An 18288-nucleotide genomic window follows, 5' to 3' on the forward strand; every position below is an offset into this window, starting at 1 on the left:
CAGATACACAGAGATGCCTCACCTTATGCCCTTATTTCATAGATCCTCTTTGAGAGAGGAGAGAAAAGCCAGATGAGCAGACCGCTGGGGAGAGAGAACTGGGAATAGCAGATGTGGTGGGAACATGTCACCATCTGCTCTAATAGCCACAGTCTGGGGGAGAAGGGTGAGGTGGGAAGTAATGCAACCCTGATACGCTCAGCGAGAACCCACTGAACTTACCCTCCCTCTTCATCTCTGACTCCTTCTGCCTCTCAACCTTTCCCTACGTTTTCCTCCTTGTCTCCTTTCTCTTCCTCCCTCCCTGCACACCTTCCCCATTCATCTTCCTTTCCCAGAGCGTTTTTTCTTCTATTTTCCCACCTTCTTCTATATCTCACATAGCTCTGTCTCTACCCTCCTTCTCCTTTCCACCAACCACCTCTCTCATCACAGAATTGCCCAGCTCTGTCCTTTAGAAAACCGGGGCTCAGGCCAACGAAGTGGTTGCTCTAAGGCTATCCCTGAATTTGAGGCACAGCCAGGTCCAGGACCTAGGTCTCTTGACTCTTAGTTAATGCTCCATGGCCTTAGTGCAAAACTGATGGACTTTAAATTACTTCTAAAAACTTTGGCAGATAGAGTTTGATGTTTCTTCCTCTTAATTAAAAAGTGAATGATGAATGAAGTATTTTTATCATTCTCTCTTAAAAGAAAAAACAAAACAAATAATGCATGTGTGGTGAAGATAAAACCTGCCCGTTTCCTTCCTTTTTCTCATTATTCATGAAGTAGGACACACACAGACTCAGTAAAAATTTGCTTATAAAGTTTGGGAGAATTATTTAAATCTTTAAATAAATACACACAAATCCCCCAAACCAAAGAAAGCCATGAGAGAAAAGAACAATAAAGTGGAAAGTGGAAGACATTGGTTCGGTTACTACCTAGCCTTCTGACCTTGGGCAAGTCACTTCATCTCTTCAGACTTCAGTTTCCTTATCAAAATATGAAGGGATTAGAACAGGGATACCCAAGACCCTTTCCAGCTCTCAAATTTGGTGATCTGGCTGGAAAAAAAATCGGCTTAATTACCTCTAAAAGTTAATAAACCAGAGAGAAGGCTAACCCCTGTCTGTAATAAGGCTGACTCCAGGAAGAAAGTATCATGTACTGGCAAAAGGCAGAGTCAGCGCTGCCAGTACTGATGTTCAGGTTGTGCACTGCACAAGGGTGCCGTATTTAAGAGGGTGCTATTCACATTATAGACATATACTAACTTATATGAGAGTGGTGCAGGAGTAGGCAAGGAGGTCCTGACCTCCCAGCCTAGTTCGGGAATGAGGCAGTGGGGGGCTACTTCTCATATCTGCATTTATACTAGCACACTCGACTATGAACATACATAGTCACTGGTAGAAATATGTGCACCTGATTATATGCTACCTTGACTATTCCCCAGAAGTTTTTTGAGGTTACTCCTTTCTCCTGCCCAATATTCTTGGAGGTCCAATTTTAGCTTCTCTCCTCCATCTCTATAGCCTGACTCCAAACCTGACAAAGAGGCTCCACCTGGCAGGCAGGGCTCGATGGTATACAGAGCAGCCATGCTGCCAGTGGGATGTGTTCCCTGGTATCTGGAGGATGTATGAGGAAATGAGAGTGTGGCACGCGGATGTAGGTATACAGCCAGGGCTATTGCCCAACATCGCATGGCTGCCACCAGCTGTAAAATAATATTCTCACATGTATATTTATTTATTTATTTTTCCTTGAGGGAAAGCACCCTTTCTAAATTAGCACAAACGTGCCATAACAGCTAGTAGTGACCACGGGCCGGGTAATATGGTTGCGAAGGTGCTGGAAAGACTTTATTGCCCACCAGTATACCCCACACATTTGCTGATTTTGTGAATTCCTAGCTGGAATTTTTTTTTCTTTTGGCTTCAACCTTGGCTTTGATTCCTCTAAAGGACCATGTCGCCTGCAGGCTAAAACTTCCGAGCTCCTGCCTGGCCCTCATGACTTCTAGCATTAAGGAAGTAAGTGTGGGGTGGAGCCAGAGACTCAGCCTTTCTAACCGGTTTCCAGGTGACCGTGAGGCTGCTAGCTTCTCTGGGGGCACGCTCAGACAATTTCTGAGCAAGAGACCTGGAAGGCTGCCTTTCGTGCTTGACCATTCTGCTGCAGGCAGGCAGATCCTGGACTAACCTTGCTGGACTCTGTGGGCACTGAGCCTGGCTGGCACAGTTCTGTTCAACTGCCGAAAGCCTCTGAGAGCCATTCCCTAGTTAAAGGGTTTCAAGCTCCTTGGCTCGAAGAGGCCCTCTAACCCAAAGTGCGGGCATGTAGCTCAGATGCCCGCAGCTCCCGTTATTAGCCTTTGCCTCTGGCAGGTCTCCAGATGCAGGGCCACAGCTGGATATATTCCTTAATAAGAGAGTGGTTACACTCTCTTATTCTTGGAATTTGACTGCACGGAGCTCTCTGCTTTATTATCTCTACTTGATGACAAATTGGTGCAGCCTGAAATGGGATCTCCAGGCTATAGGTAATAGATGTGAAAGCACTTTGAAGGGTAAAGAGTGCTGTGCAAATTCAAGGCATTATTATTAGCAGGGAGAAAAAGGAGTCTATATTTGTATTGCTTTTTTTAAAAAAATTCAGGTCGAACAGAAACTAAATAAGGCTTGTTGACTGATGAATCCTTGAGGCTATGCATGGAGAAGAAAATTATCAGGCGCTGATGTTAAAGTGAAGACAATAAAATAATTGTTGTTTTTGACTTGACAGCAGCCTTAGAAATAGCTGCTTTGTACTTAAAAAGTCAGAAACAGACTTCTGAAAGAGTCTAGATTACTCGTATTACTACAGTAGTACATTTGTGCATCCAAATAAGAAATGTTTAATCTACATTGAAGCCAATTGGTTTATGATTGAAGCATAAGAGGCCCCCAAAATGGCCTGTCCCACAAGAGAAAAATGGAACAAGGTAAATGCAGAAAACATTGGCTGCATTACATCTCCTGCCTTATATCTCCCACCACGGATGCCTCAAGGCAGTAAGAATTGCAACCACCAACCATCGTCATTAATTGCGGGGAACCTGGTGCTACATCACTTAGCTACGAATAAGTGAAATGACCTAGCACTTTCTGCAGTTAGTGAAGGGAGTCATTGCAGAGAGTGGTATTATTCCTTTTCTGGGGTCTTCATACCTGCAATGGTTTCCCTGTCTTTAGTTAATTGGAATTTATACCTTTTACTTCTCTTCATGACCTCATTTTTAAAGATTTGATCTATCTATCTATCTATCTATCTATCTATCTATCTATCTATCTATCTATCTATCATTTATTGGGACAGAGAGAGAGAAAGTGAGCGGGGGGGGGGGAGGATCAGAGGGAGAGAGAGTATCTCAAGCAGACTCCCCGCTGAGCATGGAGCCTGATGCAGGGCTCAATCTCACTACCTGAGATCACGACCTGAAGCAAAATTAAGAGTCTGATGCTTAGCCGACTGAGCCACCCTGGCATCCCTGCATGACTTCATTTTTAGCTCAAATACAGAATGTCCATGTGGTGGAGGGTGATGGAGGAAGAACAAAGCCTGTTTGAGTTCATGGTCTGATTATAAACCCTTCCTGTGGAAGGGACATTGCTCTAAAGCTGTTGGCAACTAAGTTTCATCACTCCTCTCTGCCTTTTCTTTCTAGGGTGATTGGGTGTGGCTGAAAAAGTTCCCCTCTGGAGGTTTTGGAGACATTAAGTCCATCAAATCGAGTGCAAGTGATATGTTTGAAATGGTATGAGAAACCCTCCTTTATGTACATTCCCACTAAAACCAATCCTTTCTCCAAAGTAACTAATACCAGCTGTTATGAAGACCCCTTAACAAGTCAGTGTGGGGAAACTGCAGGGTTGCTACTGGCTTCATATGACCATGTGACACTATGGCAGAAGTATGGGCTCTGAAGTCAAAGAGACATGAAGGATTCAATTTCTAGCTCTACCCACTTAAGAGCTATTTTAACTTGGGCAAGTCACCTAAACCCCCTGAGCCTTACTTTCCTTATTTGTAAAGGAAGTATACTATAGTCTACTTCCCAGGGTTGGCATGAGGATTAAAAGAGATAATACACATAAAGCATCTTGCACATTTCCTGATATACAGCTGCTTTGTAAAATGGTAGCTATTAGGATTATTATTAAGTATATGTCCCATAATCATTCAAAATCTCCAGTTGCCACACCTAGAAAAGTCATCTTGTAATTACTACTTGCAAAAACAAATTGGTGATTGCCCGAGTCCCACCAATTATGTTGAAAGAGTCCTTGGATGGTTTGTTTAAAGAAGTAGTGTGTAGATGAGGCAGGGATAAGGATGATTCCTCCCAAACCATTTAAAATCTTGGCTCCTCCTTGAGCTTTGAGTCCATAAAAAATTCACAGAGACTGTCTCTGGTTCCTCCAGACTCATGAGAGTGGGAGTTTTAGAAAGTAATAATAGATTCCTTCACATCTGTGAAGCAAGCAAGTTCAAATCAATCCAACAGGTATGAATCAGACACCTGCTACATCCCGAGCACTGTACAAGTGAGAAAACAAAGGAAAGGAGGAAATGGGAGATATGTGGCTCACCGTGGACAGGATGTATCCCTGGGATCCGATGAGATGCTATGATTTGGTATTTCTCTTACATGTGGTTTTGATGCTTGGAGTGGACAGTAAAATAATGAGAGATGAATCCAGAAGGGGGACCAACGTCAGAGCTAGAATAGGCAATCCCACACTGGTTTGATGATCCAGGATGCTAAACAGAGAGAGATAACTTCAAAGTCGGGAGCCAAACAGGGTCAAACTTAGGGGAGCTGATTAACTAGAAGTATGGAAATAAGAAGATAGGTATTGACCTAAGGTAGAATGTGTCCATGATTTTGGCGTTATTTTTGATTTTGATATGATCTCAAACTTACAGAGATGCTGCAAGAATAATTCAAGGAATTTCTGTATACCCTACCCAGATTAAGCAATTGTTCACATTTTGCCTAAATACTTTTCATTCTCTATAAGCTTATGTATGTTGTTTTTTCTGAACCATTTCAGAATAAGGTGTAGACATCCCACCCTTTTACCTCTAAATACATCAGTGTGTATTTCCTAAAAAAGGCATTCTTATATAGAACTACAGTATAATTATCAAAATTAGAAAATTGAACATTGATACAATGCTGTATAACTATGGTCCATATTTTAATTTTATCAATGGTCAAAATACAGGGTAGCTAATTTTCCCCAGGCGAGTTCCCAATCCACGATCACGTACTATGGTTAGTTGTCATGTCTCCTTAGTGCCTTTCATCTGGAACAGTTTCTCAGCCTTTCTTTGTTTTTTCTTCACTTAGATATTTTTTTGAAGAATTCAGGTCAGTGATTTGGTAGATGGTGCCTCAATTTGGGTTTATTCCACGGTCCTCATGGTTAGATTTAGGTTATGCATCTTTAGCCAGAACACTGCAGAAACAATGTGTTGTCCTTTTCAGTGCTTTTTATCAGGAGGCCCACAATATCAGTTGTCCCAATTGTGATGTTAATTTTGATTACTTGGTTTAGGTAGTTTCAAAATCTACTAAATTTCTCCAGTATTGTTGCTGTCTTTTTCCCGTTGTAATTAGCACATAATCTGTAAACAGATACTTCAAGTCTGGGTAAGTATCTTTTTCATCAAACTTTTGCTCACTAATTCTAGCACCCATTGATTTTCTTTTTTTCTTCTTTTAAACGTTTTTAAAATTTTAATTCAATTAATTAACATATAATGTCTTATATTGGTTTCAGAGGTACCCATTCATTTTCTAACTCCAGTGTTCTGTGCTTATTGGTTGGCATTGTATTGTAAGAAAGAGTCTTACCTTTTCTACCATTTATTTATTTATTCATATATTTATATTAGTGTACATGTATGGATTTTAATCTTATTCAAATCTCTCTCTCTCTATCATCTATCTAAAACCATGAATTCATATTAATAGTTCCAATTATAATTGAATGCCACAGAGTTCATTTTGTTTTTTCCCCTTTTCATATTGTGACTCTGTTCTTTAACAGTGAGAAAACTGGTTCCCATTATTCTCACGATATCTTTTTACGTGTCCCCTTATTGACTCATGTGGCCATGTCAGGTGCAGATGGCAACTCAACTCTAGGGAGAAGGCCAGAGTTTTCCAGAATTTACCATGTGAAAGGCCCCAATTCCTTTCTAGTGCTTTTATGAAGCATGAGATGGAACTGACTGTGCCATCACTGTGTGTCCAACACTGTCTTGACCACTTATGTGCCTTCAAGGTCTTAAAATGTTGGGACTGGATACCAGGAGCCAGACTGGAAAAGAGATCTTGGTGAGCCAGCTATAGAAAAGAGCCCTGCACAATGAGATGGATGTTCTTGGAGGCAAACAGCTGGAGTCAGAAGGCCAAAGGACTGATGACTTTCAATATCCCTTTAGGACCTTAATTTCTGCAAAAGTGTGTGTAGGAAAATCAGGCTGTATCTCCCAGGCTCATGTTCTTCACCACCATCAACAACTGATTGGCATATCCCCTGTGCCACCTAATACCTTGGCTACTTAGTTCTTTGCCATATAATCTCTAATCATCTTTTCTTCCATCCCACTTTGGCCATTCACTGCTATCATTATACCTTGGGCTTTGTCATCATCTATAATTGCTGCTGAAAATACTTTACCTCTAAAATCGTAGATTCAGACATCGTACTCTTTGACTGTATCCTCCTTTTCTTTACCTGTGCCTGTATTTTACATCAGGTCTTCCTGTCTACTGACCTCTGCTTTCTTCCAACCCACAAACCCTTCTTTTGTCTTCTTTTGTGTCCATCTTAGATTCCATAATCCATTATATGAACACATTCTTATTTCTGACTTTTTGGTCAAACACATCTACAGAATCCAAATTCTGGGTGATCCTAACTCTTGACTTTCTCTGTGCCTGTGGTTGCCAGGGATTAGGGAGAGGGAGGTATGAATAAGTGGAGCACAGAGGATTTTTTAGGGCATTGAAACTATTCTTCATGTTACTATTATGGTAGATACATGTCATTATACATTTGTCAAAACCCATAGAACATACAACACCAAGAATGAGCCCTAATGTAAACTATAGACTGTGGTTGATAATGATGTATCAGTGTGTCTGTCAGTTATGACAAATGTACCACTCTGGTTCAGGATGTTGATACTAGGGGAGGCCATATGTGTAGTTTGGGCAGTGGGCCAATACTCAAATAGCAAATTATTGTAACAGAAACTCATGCAACAAGGTATATTATTTTCACTATAAATTCATGTTTCTCTTCTTAAAATGTCCTTTACCACTGTCCTTTAAGTCCATTATATTTTATTGGTTAGTTCACTTTCTACAACTCATACTTCAAAGATTCTCCATGCTCCTTCAATCTCCAGTGTTCTTCTTTTCCTCTATTTTGACTATTACCATCCTGCTCCAAACCACCATCGACTTCCACCAGAGCTATTGCAATTGTCTGTCTGTCTGTCTATCTATCTATCTATCTATCTATCTATCTATCTATCTATCATCGACAAGTAATTTAAAAAAAAACCATTTTAGGTTCACAACGAAATTGAATAGGAAGTGCAGAGTTCCCATATGTCCACTGCCCAAACTGCACGCATGGTTTCCCCCACTATCAGCATCCTGAACCAGATTGGTGCATTTGTCATAACTTATGGATATGCATTGATACATCATTATCGCCCAAAGTCCATAGTTTACATTAGGGCTCATTCTTGGTGTTGTAAATTCTATGGGTTTTGACAAATGTATAATGACATGTATCTACCATAATAGTAACATGAGGAATAGTTTTAATGCCCTAAAAATCCTCTGTGCTCCTCTTATTCATATCTCCCTCTCCCTAATCCCTGGAAACCACTGGTAATTGTCCTTTAACTACTCTTTCCACATCTACTTTTATCACTCTCAAATCTTTTCTCCACTTTGCAAAGTGGAATCTGATCTTGTCAGTTTTCTACTTAAATCTCTTTTCAAAATAGAATCTGATCTTGTCAATTTTCTACTTAAATCTCTTTAAATAGATTCTTATTGCTCTTTTCTTTGTGTGGAGATTTTAAATTACAGGTTCGATTTTGGGAATAGATAGTGGACTATTCAAACTGTTTATTTCCTTTTTACCACTTTTGGTAAGTTATGGCTTAAAAGAAAATTGTCCATTTCATATATGCTGTGAAACTGTCACAAAGATGTACCTCATATGCTCATGCAATCTTCTAAGTAGCCTTAGGATCTATAGTGATGCCCCCTTTTCATTCTTGATATTGATAATTTGTGTTTTTTCTTTCTTGATCAGTTTTGCTAGAGGACTATCAATTTTTAAAATATTTTCCAAAGATCAACTTTTGGTTTTTTTATTTTTCTCTAGTGTAAGTGTGCTTTCTATTTCATTGATTTATATTCTTATTATTTCCTTCATTCTACTTTCTGTAGTTTTTTAAAAGATTTTTTTATTTATTCACTTGAGAAAGAGAGAGCAAGCGAGAGCATTAGCAGGGGGGAGAGGGAGAGGCAGACTCCCCACTGAGCAGGGTGCCCCACACATCGGACTCCATCCCAGGGCCCTGGGATCATGACCTGAGCTGAAGGCAGCCACTTAACTTATTGAGCCACCAGGCACCCCCACTTTCTATGTTTTTAATTTGTTGCTCTTTCTAATTTTGTAAACTGGAAACCTTCCTTATTTTCTAATATAGTCACTTAAAGCTAAAAATTTTCTTCTAAATACTGCTTCAGCTACATCTTGGAAGTCTTTCTTTTCTTTTCTTTTTAAAAACTTACTTTGGAAAATCGCAAAAGTATACAAAAGAAGCAGAATAATATAACCAAACTCCATATGCCCGTCACCCAGCTTCAAAAATTATCAACATTCTACCATTATTATTTCATCTCTAACTGGGTTATTATTGCTATTGTTATTATTTTGCAGTTCTCTATTTTTGAGGTACAATTATACACACTGAAATGCCCATATTATAGATCTATAATTTTGATAAAGGCATATGCCCATACAGTGTACACGGTTATCATGATATGGAATAGGGATCAGCAAACTATGGCCTGTTTTTCACAGCGTGGGAGCTAAAAATGTTTTTTCATTTTTAAATGACTGTAAAAACAACAACAAAAAAGGAAAACAAAGATTATGGAACAGAAACAGTATATGATCTTCAAAGCCTAAAATATTTATTGTATGTACCTTTACAGGAAAAGATTGCTGACCCCTGATATGAAACATTTCATTCTCTCCAGAAAGTTCCTTTGTGTTCTTCAGTAAATTTGTGCCCCTCCCACAAAGAGGGAACCACTGTTCTAGGGTTTTTCCTATCTTACATTAATTTTGCTTCTTCTATAACCTAATAGAAGTGGTATCATACAGCATCCCAACTGATATTAATCCATGTTATTGTGTGTGTATAAATAGCTTTTTCTTTTCATTGACGAGTGGTATTCAATCGTATGAATACAGCACAATCTAATTATGTATTTTCCCATTGGTGGGCATTTGGGCTGATTCCAATTTTGTCTAATATGAATAAAGCTGCTAGGAATACACTTTTTATAAGTCTTTCTCTTTTTTTTACAAGTCTTTTTATGGACACATATTTTAATGTCTCTTGGTTAAACAACTAGGAGTGGAATTTCTATGTTAAAGTACAGTGTACGTTTAAGTTTATAAGACTCTATCAAACCTTTCCCATTTTAATTTCCTGCACGCAAGTTATGAGAGTTCCCTTTGCTCTACATCATCAGCAATATTTGATACTGTCAGTCTTTATAGTTTTAGCGAATGTAGTGGGTTTATAGGGCTATCTTATTGGTTTTAAAAATAATTTTTTTAAAAGATTTTATTTATTTATTTGACAGAGAGACAGCCAACGAGAGAGGGAACACAAGCAGGGGGAGTGGGAGAGGAAGAAGCAGGCCTCCAGTGGAGGAGCCTGATGCAGGGCTCGATCCCAGAACACTGGGATCACGCCCTGAGCCGAAGGCAGACGCTTAATGACTGAGCCACCCAGGCGCCCCTAAAAATATTTTTTTTATTAAGTAATCTCTATGCTCAAGGTGGGGCTTGAACTCATGACGACCCTGAGATCAAGAGTTACATGCTTTACCAACTGAGCCAGCCAGGTACCCCCTCGTTGGTTTTAAAAATTTTTTATTTTTTATTTTTTTTATTTTTAGAGAGAGAGCGCACCAGCAGGGGTGGTGATGGAGGGGCAGAGGAAGAAGGAGAGAGAGAATCCCAAGCAGGGTCCACACTCAGGGCAGAACCCAACATAGGGCTGGATCTCCTGACCCTGAGATCATGATCTGAACTGAAATCAAGAGTTGGACACTTACTTAACCAACTGAGCCACCCAGGCACCCCTTTTATCTTTATTTTTAATTATGATAAAAACATAACAAAATTTACCATTTCTAAGTATACAATTCACTAGTGTTAAGTATATTTACATTATTTTGCAACACATTGTCACAACTCTTTCATATTGCAAAACTGAAATTCTGTAACCATTAAATACCTCCCCTTACCCATGCCCCTCCAACTCCTTGTAACCACCATTCTGTTTTCTGTTTCTGTGAATTTGACTACTTTAGCTATCTCATATGAGTGGAATCATACAGCCTTTGTCTTTTTTGTGACTGGCTTATTTCACGTAGTATCATTGTGTTTTTAAAATAGATTTTTTATTCAGGATTAATTAGATGTTCTAGTCAATGAATTTTGACAATTGCCTACATCTCTGTAACCACTCCCCAAAACAAAATATAGAATGTGTCCATCATCCTAGAAATTCCCTATTTCCCTTCTAAGTCATTGCCCCTAGCCCAGAGGCAACTTGCTGTTCTGATTTCTATCATCATAAATTAGTCTTTTTCTGTTCTTAGATTTCATATAAACAAAATAATGCAATATATACTCCTATGTGCCTGGCTTTTCTCTTTCAACATAGTACTTTTTAAGATCAATTCATGTTTTTGAATGTAACAGAAGTTCCTTTTTTTAAATTGCTGAGTATTATTTCATTTTATGAATATATCACAATTTGTTTATCATTCTGCTGATGAACATTTGGCTAGTTTCTAGTTTTTTGGTGTAATGAATAAGGCAACTATAACCTTTTTTAGTTGTGAAAAAACACAAAATTAGCATTTTAACTTTTTTTTTAAACAAAGAATCAACCTTAATTTCAGGTGTAGAATTTAGTGATTCATCACTTACATACAACACCCAGTGCTCATCACAAGTGCCCTCCTTAACTATTTTAAAATATACAGTTCAGTCCTGTTAAGTATAATCACATTGTTGTAAACAGATCTCCAGAACTTTTTTTATCTTGCAAATCTGAAACTCTGTATCCATTAAGCAATAACTCTCTTTTCTCCCTCCTTTCAAGTCCTCCTAACACCATTCTACTTTCTGTTTCTATGAATGGGACTACTCTAGGCACCTCATATAACTGGAGTAATACAGCATTGGTGTTTTTGGCTTATTTTTGGCTTATTGACTGCTTATTTCATGTAGCATAATGTCTTCAAGGTTCATCCTTGTGGTAATGTGTAACTGGATTTCCTTCCTTCTTAGGGCTGATTAATATTCCATTGTATGCTATTCACTCATTTCTTGAAGGACATTTTGATTACTTTCTCTTCTTAGCTATTATGAATAGTGCCCCTATGAATATGAGTTTGCAAATATCTCTCTGAGACTCTGTTTTCAGTTCATTTGTATATACCCAGAAGTGGGATTACTGTATCATATGGTAGCTCTATTGTTAATTTTTTGAGGAATCTCCATACAATTTTCCACAGTGGTTGTACCATTTAATTACAATCCTAACAAAGTATGCAAGACTTTTAATTTCTCCATATCTTTGCTAGCACCTGTTATTTTCAGGTTTTTCAAAAAAAATGTTTATAGTAGCCACCCTAGTGGGTATGACATGATATCTCACTGTGGTTTTGATTTGTACTTCTCTGATGATTAGTGATGTTGAGTATCTTTTAATAGGCAACTATAAATTTTTTATGTATTTTTGTGAACATATATTTGCATTCCTCTTGGGTAAATACTTAAAGAGTGGTCTAGCTGAAGGCTGGCTCAGTCAGTAGAACGTGCAACTCTTGATCTCAGGGTTGTGAGCTCGAGCCCCATGTTGGGTGTAGAGATCAGTTAAGAAAATAAAATCTTAAGGGGATGGGAAGATGGTGGAGGAGTAGGGGACCCCTTTTACAGCCGGTCCCCTGAGTCGAGTTGGATAGGTACCAGACCAGTCTGAACATCCACGGAATCAGCCTGAGACGCAGAAAGATACATCTGGATCTCTACAAATGAACATCTCCAGTGCTGAGTATTGAGGTACAAAGCGGGGAGACGTGAAACCGCGCACAGATATTGGAAGATAAACAGAAGGGGGAGGGAGCCCCCGCGTTTGGGCGGGCACTGGGAAGCGGTAGCCACCTGCACGGGGGAGAGGGCGGATTCACGGACCGGCACCCGCGAGAGAGCAGACTGAGACCGTGAGCGGGGAGCGCGCGCCACCAGACTGAAACGGAGCTCCGGTGCGCTCACTAGAACCAGACTGAGACCGGGAGCTCCGGGAGCGCGCGGGGGCGGCTGGCGGCTGGCGGTGTTAGAAACACAAAGGACAGAGACGTGCCGGCCCTGGAAGTGAGGGCTGGGACGCTGGGTGTGGGGCGCACATCCCGGGACGCTGCAGGGTTGAGCAGCACCAACAGAAACAGAGTTAAAGTGGCCAGAACATCAGTGGAGAACAGTCCGCGATCCCTCTGTTCTGAGACAGAGGCTGAGATTCGGCTACTGCTGCTCTGACTCTCAGAAGAGGCACAGCAGACCGCCAGGGAAAGCCGCCAGAGAACGAAAGCCTGGAAATACCGGCTCACAGTGTGCCCATCCCTATCCCCCCTCTCAGGGGACACGGAGACTCTACCCAAACAGGGTTGCCTGAGTATTGGCGTGGCAGGCCCCTCCCCCAGAAGGCAGGCTAAAAAATCAAGAAGCCCACATCCCTAAGATCCCTATAAAACAAGGGTGCATGGCCTGGGTCCCAGTCAATAATTTGGGCTCTGGACAACCCTGCAACCTATCCTCATCAGAATGACGAGAAGGAGAAATCCCCCCCAGCAAAGAAAAGACAATGAGTCTGTGGCCTCTGCCACAGAACTAATGGATATGGATATAACCAAATTATCAGAAATGGAATTCAGAGTAACAATAGTCAAGATCATGTGTAGATTTGAAAAAAGTATTAATGAAAATGTTAATGAGAATATAAAATCTCTAAGGGTGGAAATGAGAGTGAATCTGGCAGAAATTAAAAATTCTATGAGCCAACTGCAGTCAAAACTAGAGTCTCTGACGGCCAGGGTGAATGAGGCAGAAGAACGTATCAGTGAATTGGAGGATGGGTTAGTAGAAGAGAAAGCTAAAATAGAATCTGGACTCAAAAAAATCCAACTCAAGAATGTAGGTTATGGGAGATTACTGACTCAATGAAACATTCCAAATCAGAATCATCGGCATCCCTGAGGGGGTGGAGAAAAACAGAGGTCTACAAGAGATATTTGAACAAATTGTAGCTGAAACTTCCCTAATATAGCAAGGGAAACAAACATTCATGTTGAAGAGGCAGAAAGGACCCCTCCCAAGCTCAACCATGACAAACCTATGCCACGTCACGTCACAGTGCAATTTGCAAATATTAGATCCAAGGATACAGTATTGAAAGTGGCCAGGGCAAAGAAATCTCTCACGTACCAAGGCAAAGGCATCAGAATTACATCAGAACTGTCTACACAGACCTGGAATGAAAGAAAGGGTTGGGAGGGGGCATTGTTAAAGCTCTTTCAGAGACAAACATGCAGCCAAGGATCCTTTATCCAGCAAGGCTGTAATTCAGAATTGATGGAGAAATAAAGACCTTCCAGAATCACCAGTCATTGACCAATTTCGTAACCACGAAACCAGCCCTACAGGAGATATTAAGGGGGGTTCTATAAGGGTAAAAAGGCCCCAAGAGTGATACAGAACAGAAAGTCACAAACTATAGAAACAAAGACTTTACTGGCAACATGGCATCATTAAAATTCTATCTCTCAATAATCAGTCTCAATGTAAATGGCCTAAATGCTCCCATAAATGCCACAGGGTTGCAGATTGGATAAAAAGACATGACCCATCCATTTGCTGTCTACAAGAGACTCATTTTGAACCTAAAGATACATTCAGACTGAAAGTACAGGTATGGAATACCATCATTCACGCCAATGGACCTCAAAAGAAAGCTGGGGTACCAATTCTCATATCAGATAAATTGGATTTTAAACTAAAGACTATAGTTAGAGACACAGAAGGGCACTATATTATTCTTTTTTTTATTAATAATGATTTTTTATTATATTATGTTAGTCACCATACAGTACATCCCCGAGAAGGGCACTATATTATTCTTAAAGGATGTATCCAACAAGTGGATATGACAATTATAAATAGATATGCCCCCAACAAGGGAGCAGCAAGATACACAAGCCAACTCTTAACCACAATAAACAGACATATAGATAAAAATACACTAATAGTAGGAGACCTCAACACTCCACTATCAGCAATAGACAGAACACCTAAGCAAGAAATCAGCAAAGAAACAAGAGCTTTGAATGCCATACTCGACGAGTTGGACCTCATAGATATATATAGAACACTACACCCCAGAACCAAAGAATACTCATTTTATTCTAATGCCCATGGAACATTCTCAAGAATAGACCATGTTCTGGGTCACAAAACAGGTCTCAACCAATACCAAAAGACTGAAATTATCCCCTGCATATTCTCAGACCACAACGCTATGAAACTGGAACTCAACCACAAAGAAAAATTTGGAAGAAACTCAAACACTTGGAGACTAAGAACCATCCTGCTCAGGAATGACTCGATAAACCAGGAAATCAAAAGTCAATTTAAACAATTTATGGAGACCAACGAGAATGAAAACACAACGGTCCAAAACTGCAAAGGCAGTCCTAAAGGGGAAATACATAGCCATCCAAGCCTCACTCAAAAGAATAGAAAAATCTAAAATGCAGTTTTTATATTCTCACCTCAAGAAGCTGGAACAGCAACAGAGGGACAGGCCTAATCCACGCACGAGGAAGCAGTTGACCAAAATTAGAGCAGAAATCAATGACTTAGAAACCAGTACAGTAGAGCACATCAACAGAACTAGAAGCTGGTTCTTTGAGAGAATTAATAAAATTGGCAGACCACTGGCAAGACTTATCCAAAAGAATAGAGAAAGGACCCAAATTAATAAAATTATGAATGAAAAAGGAGAGGTCACAACCAACACCAATGAAATTGGAAGGATTATTAGAAATTTTTATCAACAGCTATATGCCAATAAACTAAGCAATCTGGAAGAGATGGAGGCCTTCCTGGAAACCTATAAACTACCAACACTGAAACAGGAAGAAATTGATTTTTTTAAACAGGCCAATTAATTATGAAGAGATTGAGTCAGTGATAAACAAACTTCCAAAAAACAAAACTCCAGGCCCAGACGGTTTTCCTGGGGAATTCTACCAAACATTCAAAGAAGAAATAATACCTATTCTCCTAAAGCTATTTCAAAAAATAGAAACAGAAGGAAAGCTACCAAACTCATTCTATGATTCCAATATTACCTTGATCCCTAAACCAGGCAAAGACCCCATCAAAAAGGAGAATTACAGACCAATTTCCCTAATGAATATGGACGCCAAAATCCTCAACAAGATACTTGCTAATAGAATCCAACAGTACATTAAAAGGATTATCCATCATGACCAAGTGGGATTCATCCCTGGGATGCAAGGGTGGTTCAACATTCGCAAATCTGTCAGTGTCTTAGATTTTATCCAGAGAGAAAAATTCAAAAATCATATGATTCTCTCAATAGATGCAGAAAAAGCATTTGACAAAATACAGCATCCTTTCTTGATTAAAACCCTTCAGTGTGTGGGGATAGAGGGTACATTCCTCAATCTCATAAAAACCATCTATGAATAGCCTACAGCAAATATCATTGTCAATGGGGAAAAGCTGGAAGCCTTTCCCTTAAGATCAGGAACACGACAAGGATGCCCACTCTCGTCACTATTATTCTACGTAGTACTAGAAGTCCTTGCAACAGCAATCAGACAACAAAAAGGGGTAAAAGGTATCCAAATCAGCAAAGAAGTCAAAATGTCTTTCTTCACAGATGACATGATACTCTATATGGAAAACCCAAAAGAATCCACGCCCAAACTATTAGAAGTTATAGAGCAATTCAGTAATGTGGTGGGATACAAAATCAATGCTCAGAAATCAGTTGCATTTCTATACACGAACAATGAGACTGAAGAAAGAGAAATTGGGAATCCATCCCATTTACAATAGCACCAAAAACCATACGTTACCTTGGAATTAACCAGAGACGTAAAGGACCTATATTCTAGAAACTATAAATCACTCTTGAAAGACATTGAGGAAGGCACAAAAAGATGGAAAAATATTCCACGCTCATGGATCGGAAGAATTAACATAGTTAAAATGTCCACGCTACCCAGAGCAATCTACACTTTCAATGCTATCCCGATCAAAACACCAAGGACATTTTTCAAAGAACTGGAACAAATAGTCCTCAAATTTGTATGGAACCATAAAGGCCCCGAATCTCCAAGGAACTGTTGAAAAGGAAAAACAAAGCTGGGGGCATCACAATGCTGGATTTCGAGCTGTACTACAAAGCTGTGATCACAAAGACAGCATGGTACTGGCACAAAAACAGACACATAGAGCAATGGAAAGAATAGAGAACCCAGAAATGGACCCTCGGCTCTCTGGGCAACTAATATTTGATAAAGCAGGAAAAAACATCCGGTGGGAAAAAGACAGTCTCTTCAATAAATGGTGCTGGGAAAATTGGACAGCTACATGCAAAAGAATGAAACTTGACCACTCTCTCACACCATACAGAAAGAGAAACTCCAAATGGATGAAAGACCTCAATGTGAGACAGGAATCCATCAAAATCCTAGAGGAGAACATAGGCAGCAACCTCTACGACATCGGCCAAAGCAACCTTTTTCATGACACATCTCCAAAGGCAAGAGAAACAAAAGATAAAATGAACTTGTGGGACTACCTCAAGATAAAAAGCTTCTGCACAGCCAAGGAAACAGTCAAAAAAACTAAGAGGCAGCCCACGGAATGGGAGAAGATATTTGCAAATGACTACAGATAAAAGATGTGTATCCAAGATCTACAAAGAACTTCTCAAACTCAATACACGGGAAACAAATAATCAAATCACAAAACGGGCAGAGGATATGAACAGACACTTTTCCAATGAAGACATACAAATGGCTAACAGGCACATGAAAAAATGGTCAAAATCATTAGCCATCAGGGAAATTCAAATCAAAACCACAGTAAGATACCACCTTATGCCAGTTAGAATGACAAAAATTGACAAGGCAAGAAACAACAATTGCTGGAGAGGATGTGGAGAGAGGAGATCCCTCCTACATTGTTGGTGGGAATGCAAGTTGGTACAGCCACTCTGGAAAACAGTGTGGAGGTCCCTTAAAAAGTTAAAAATTGAGCTACCCTATGACCCAGCCATTGCACTACTGGGTATTTACCCCAAAGATACAGACGTAGTGAAGAGAAGGGCCATATGCACCTCAATGTTCATAGCAGCACTGTCCGCAATAGCTAAATCATGGAAGGAACCGAGATGCCCTTCAACAGATGACTGGATTAAGAAGTTGTGGTCCATATATACAATGGAATATTACTCAGCCATCAAAAAGAATGATTTTCAGCATTAGCTGCAACATGGACGGCACTGGAGGAGATAATGCTAAGCGAAATAAGTCAAGCAGAGAAAGACAATTATCATACGATTTCTCTCATCTATGGAACATAGGAACTAGGAAGATCGGTAGGGGAATAAAGGGATAAAGAAAGGGGGGTAATCATAAGGGGGAATGAAACATGAGAGACTATAGACTCTGAGAAACAAACTGAGGGCTTCAGAGGGGAGGGGGGTGGGGGAATGGGATAGGCTGGTGATGGGTAGTAAGGAGGGCACATATTGCATGGTGCACTGGGTGTTATACGCAACTAATGAATCATCGAACTTTACATCAGA

General features: G+C 39.9%; 1 protein-coding gene across 1 annotated transcript in view; it reads left to right on the forward strand.

Annotated features, from left to right (window-relative positions):
- The window catches only part of GUCY2F (guanylate cyclase 2F, retinal), a 94416-nt gene that overhangs the window by 36777 nt on the left and 39351 nt on the right, over positions 1 to 18288 (forward strand). The window contains 1 exon segment of the mRNA XM_087859604.1: positions 3695 to 3784. Coding sequence (XP_087715730.1) covers positions 3695 to 3784 — 90 coding nt within the window.

Source organism: Ursus americanus, chromosome X (genome assembly GCF_024610735.1).
Source record: "Ursus americanus isolate L20-20 chromosome X, mUrsAme1.1.p, whole genome shotgun sequence".
Taxonomy (NCBI): domain Eukaryota; kingdom Metazoa; phylum Chordata; class Mammalia; order Carnivora; family Ursidae; genus Ursus; species Ursus americanus.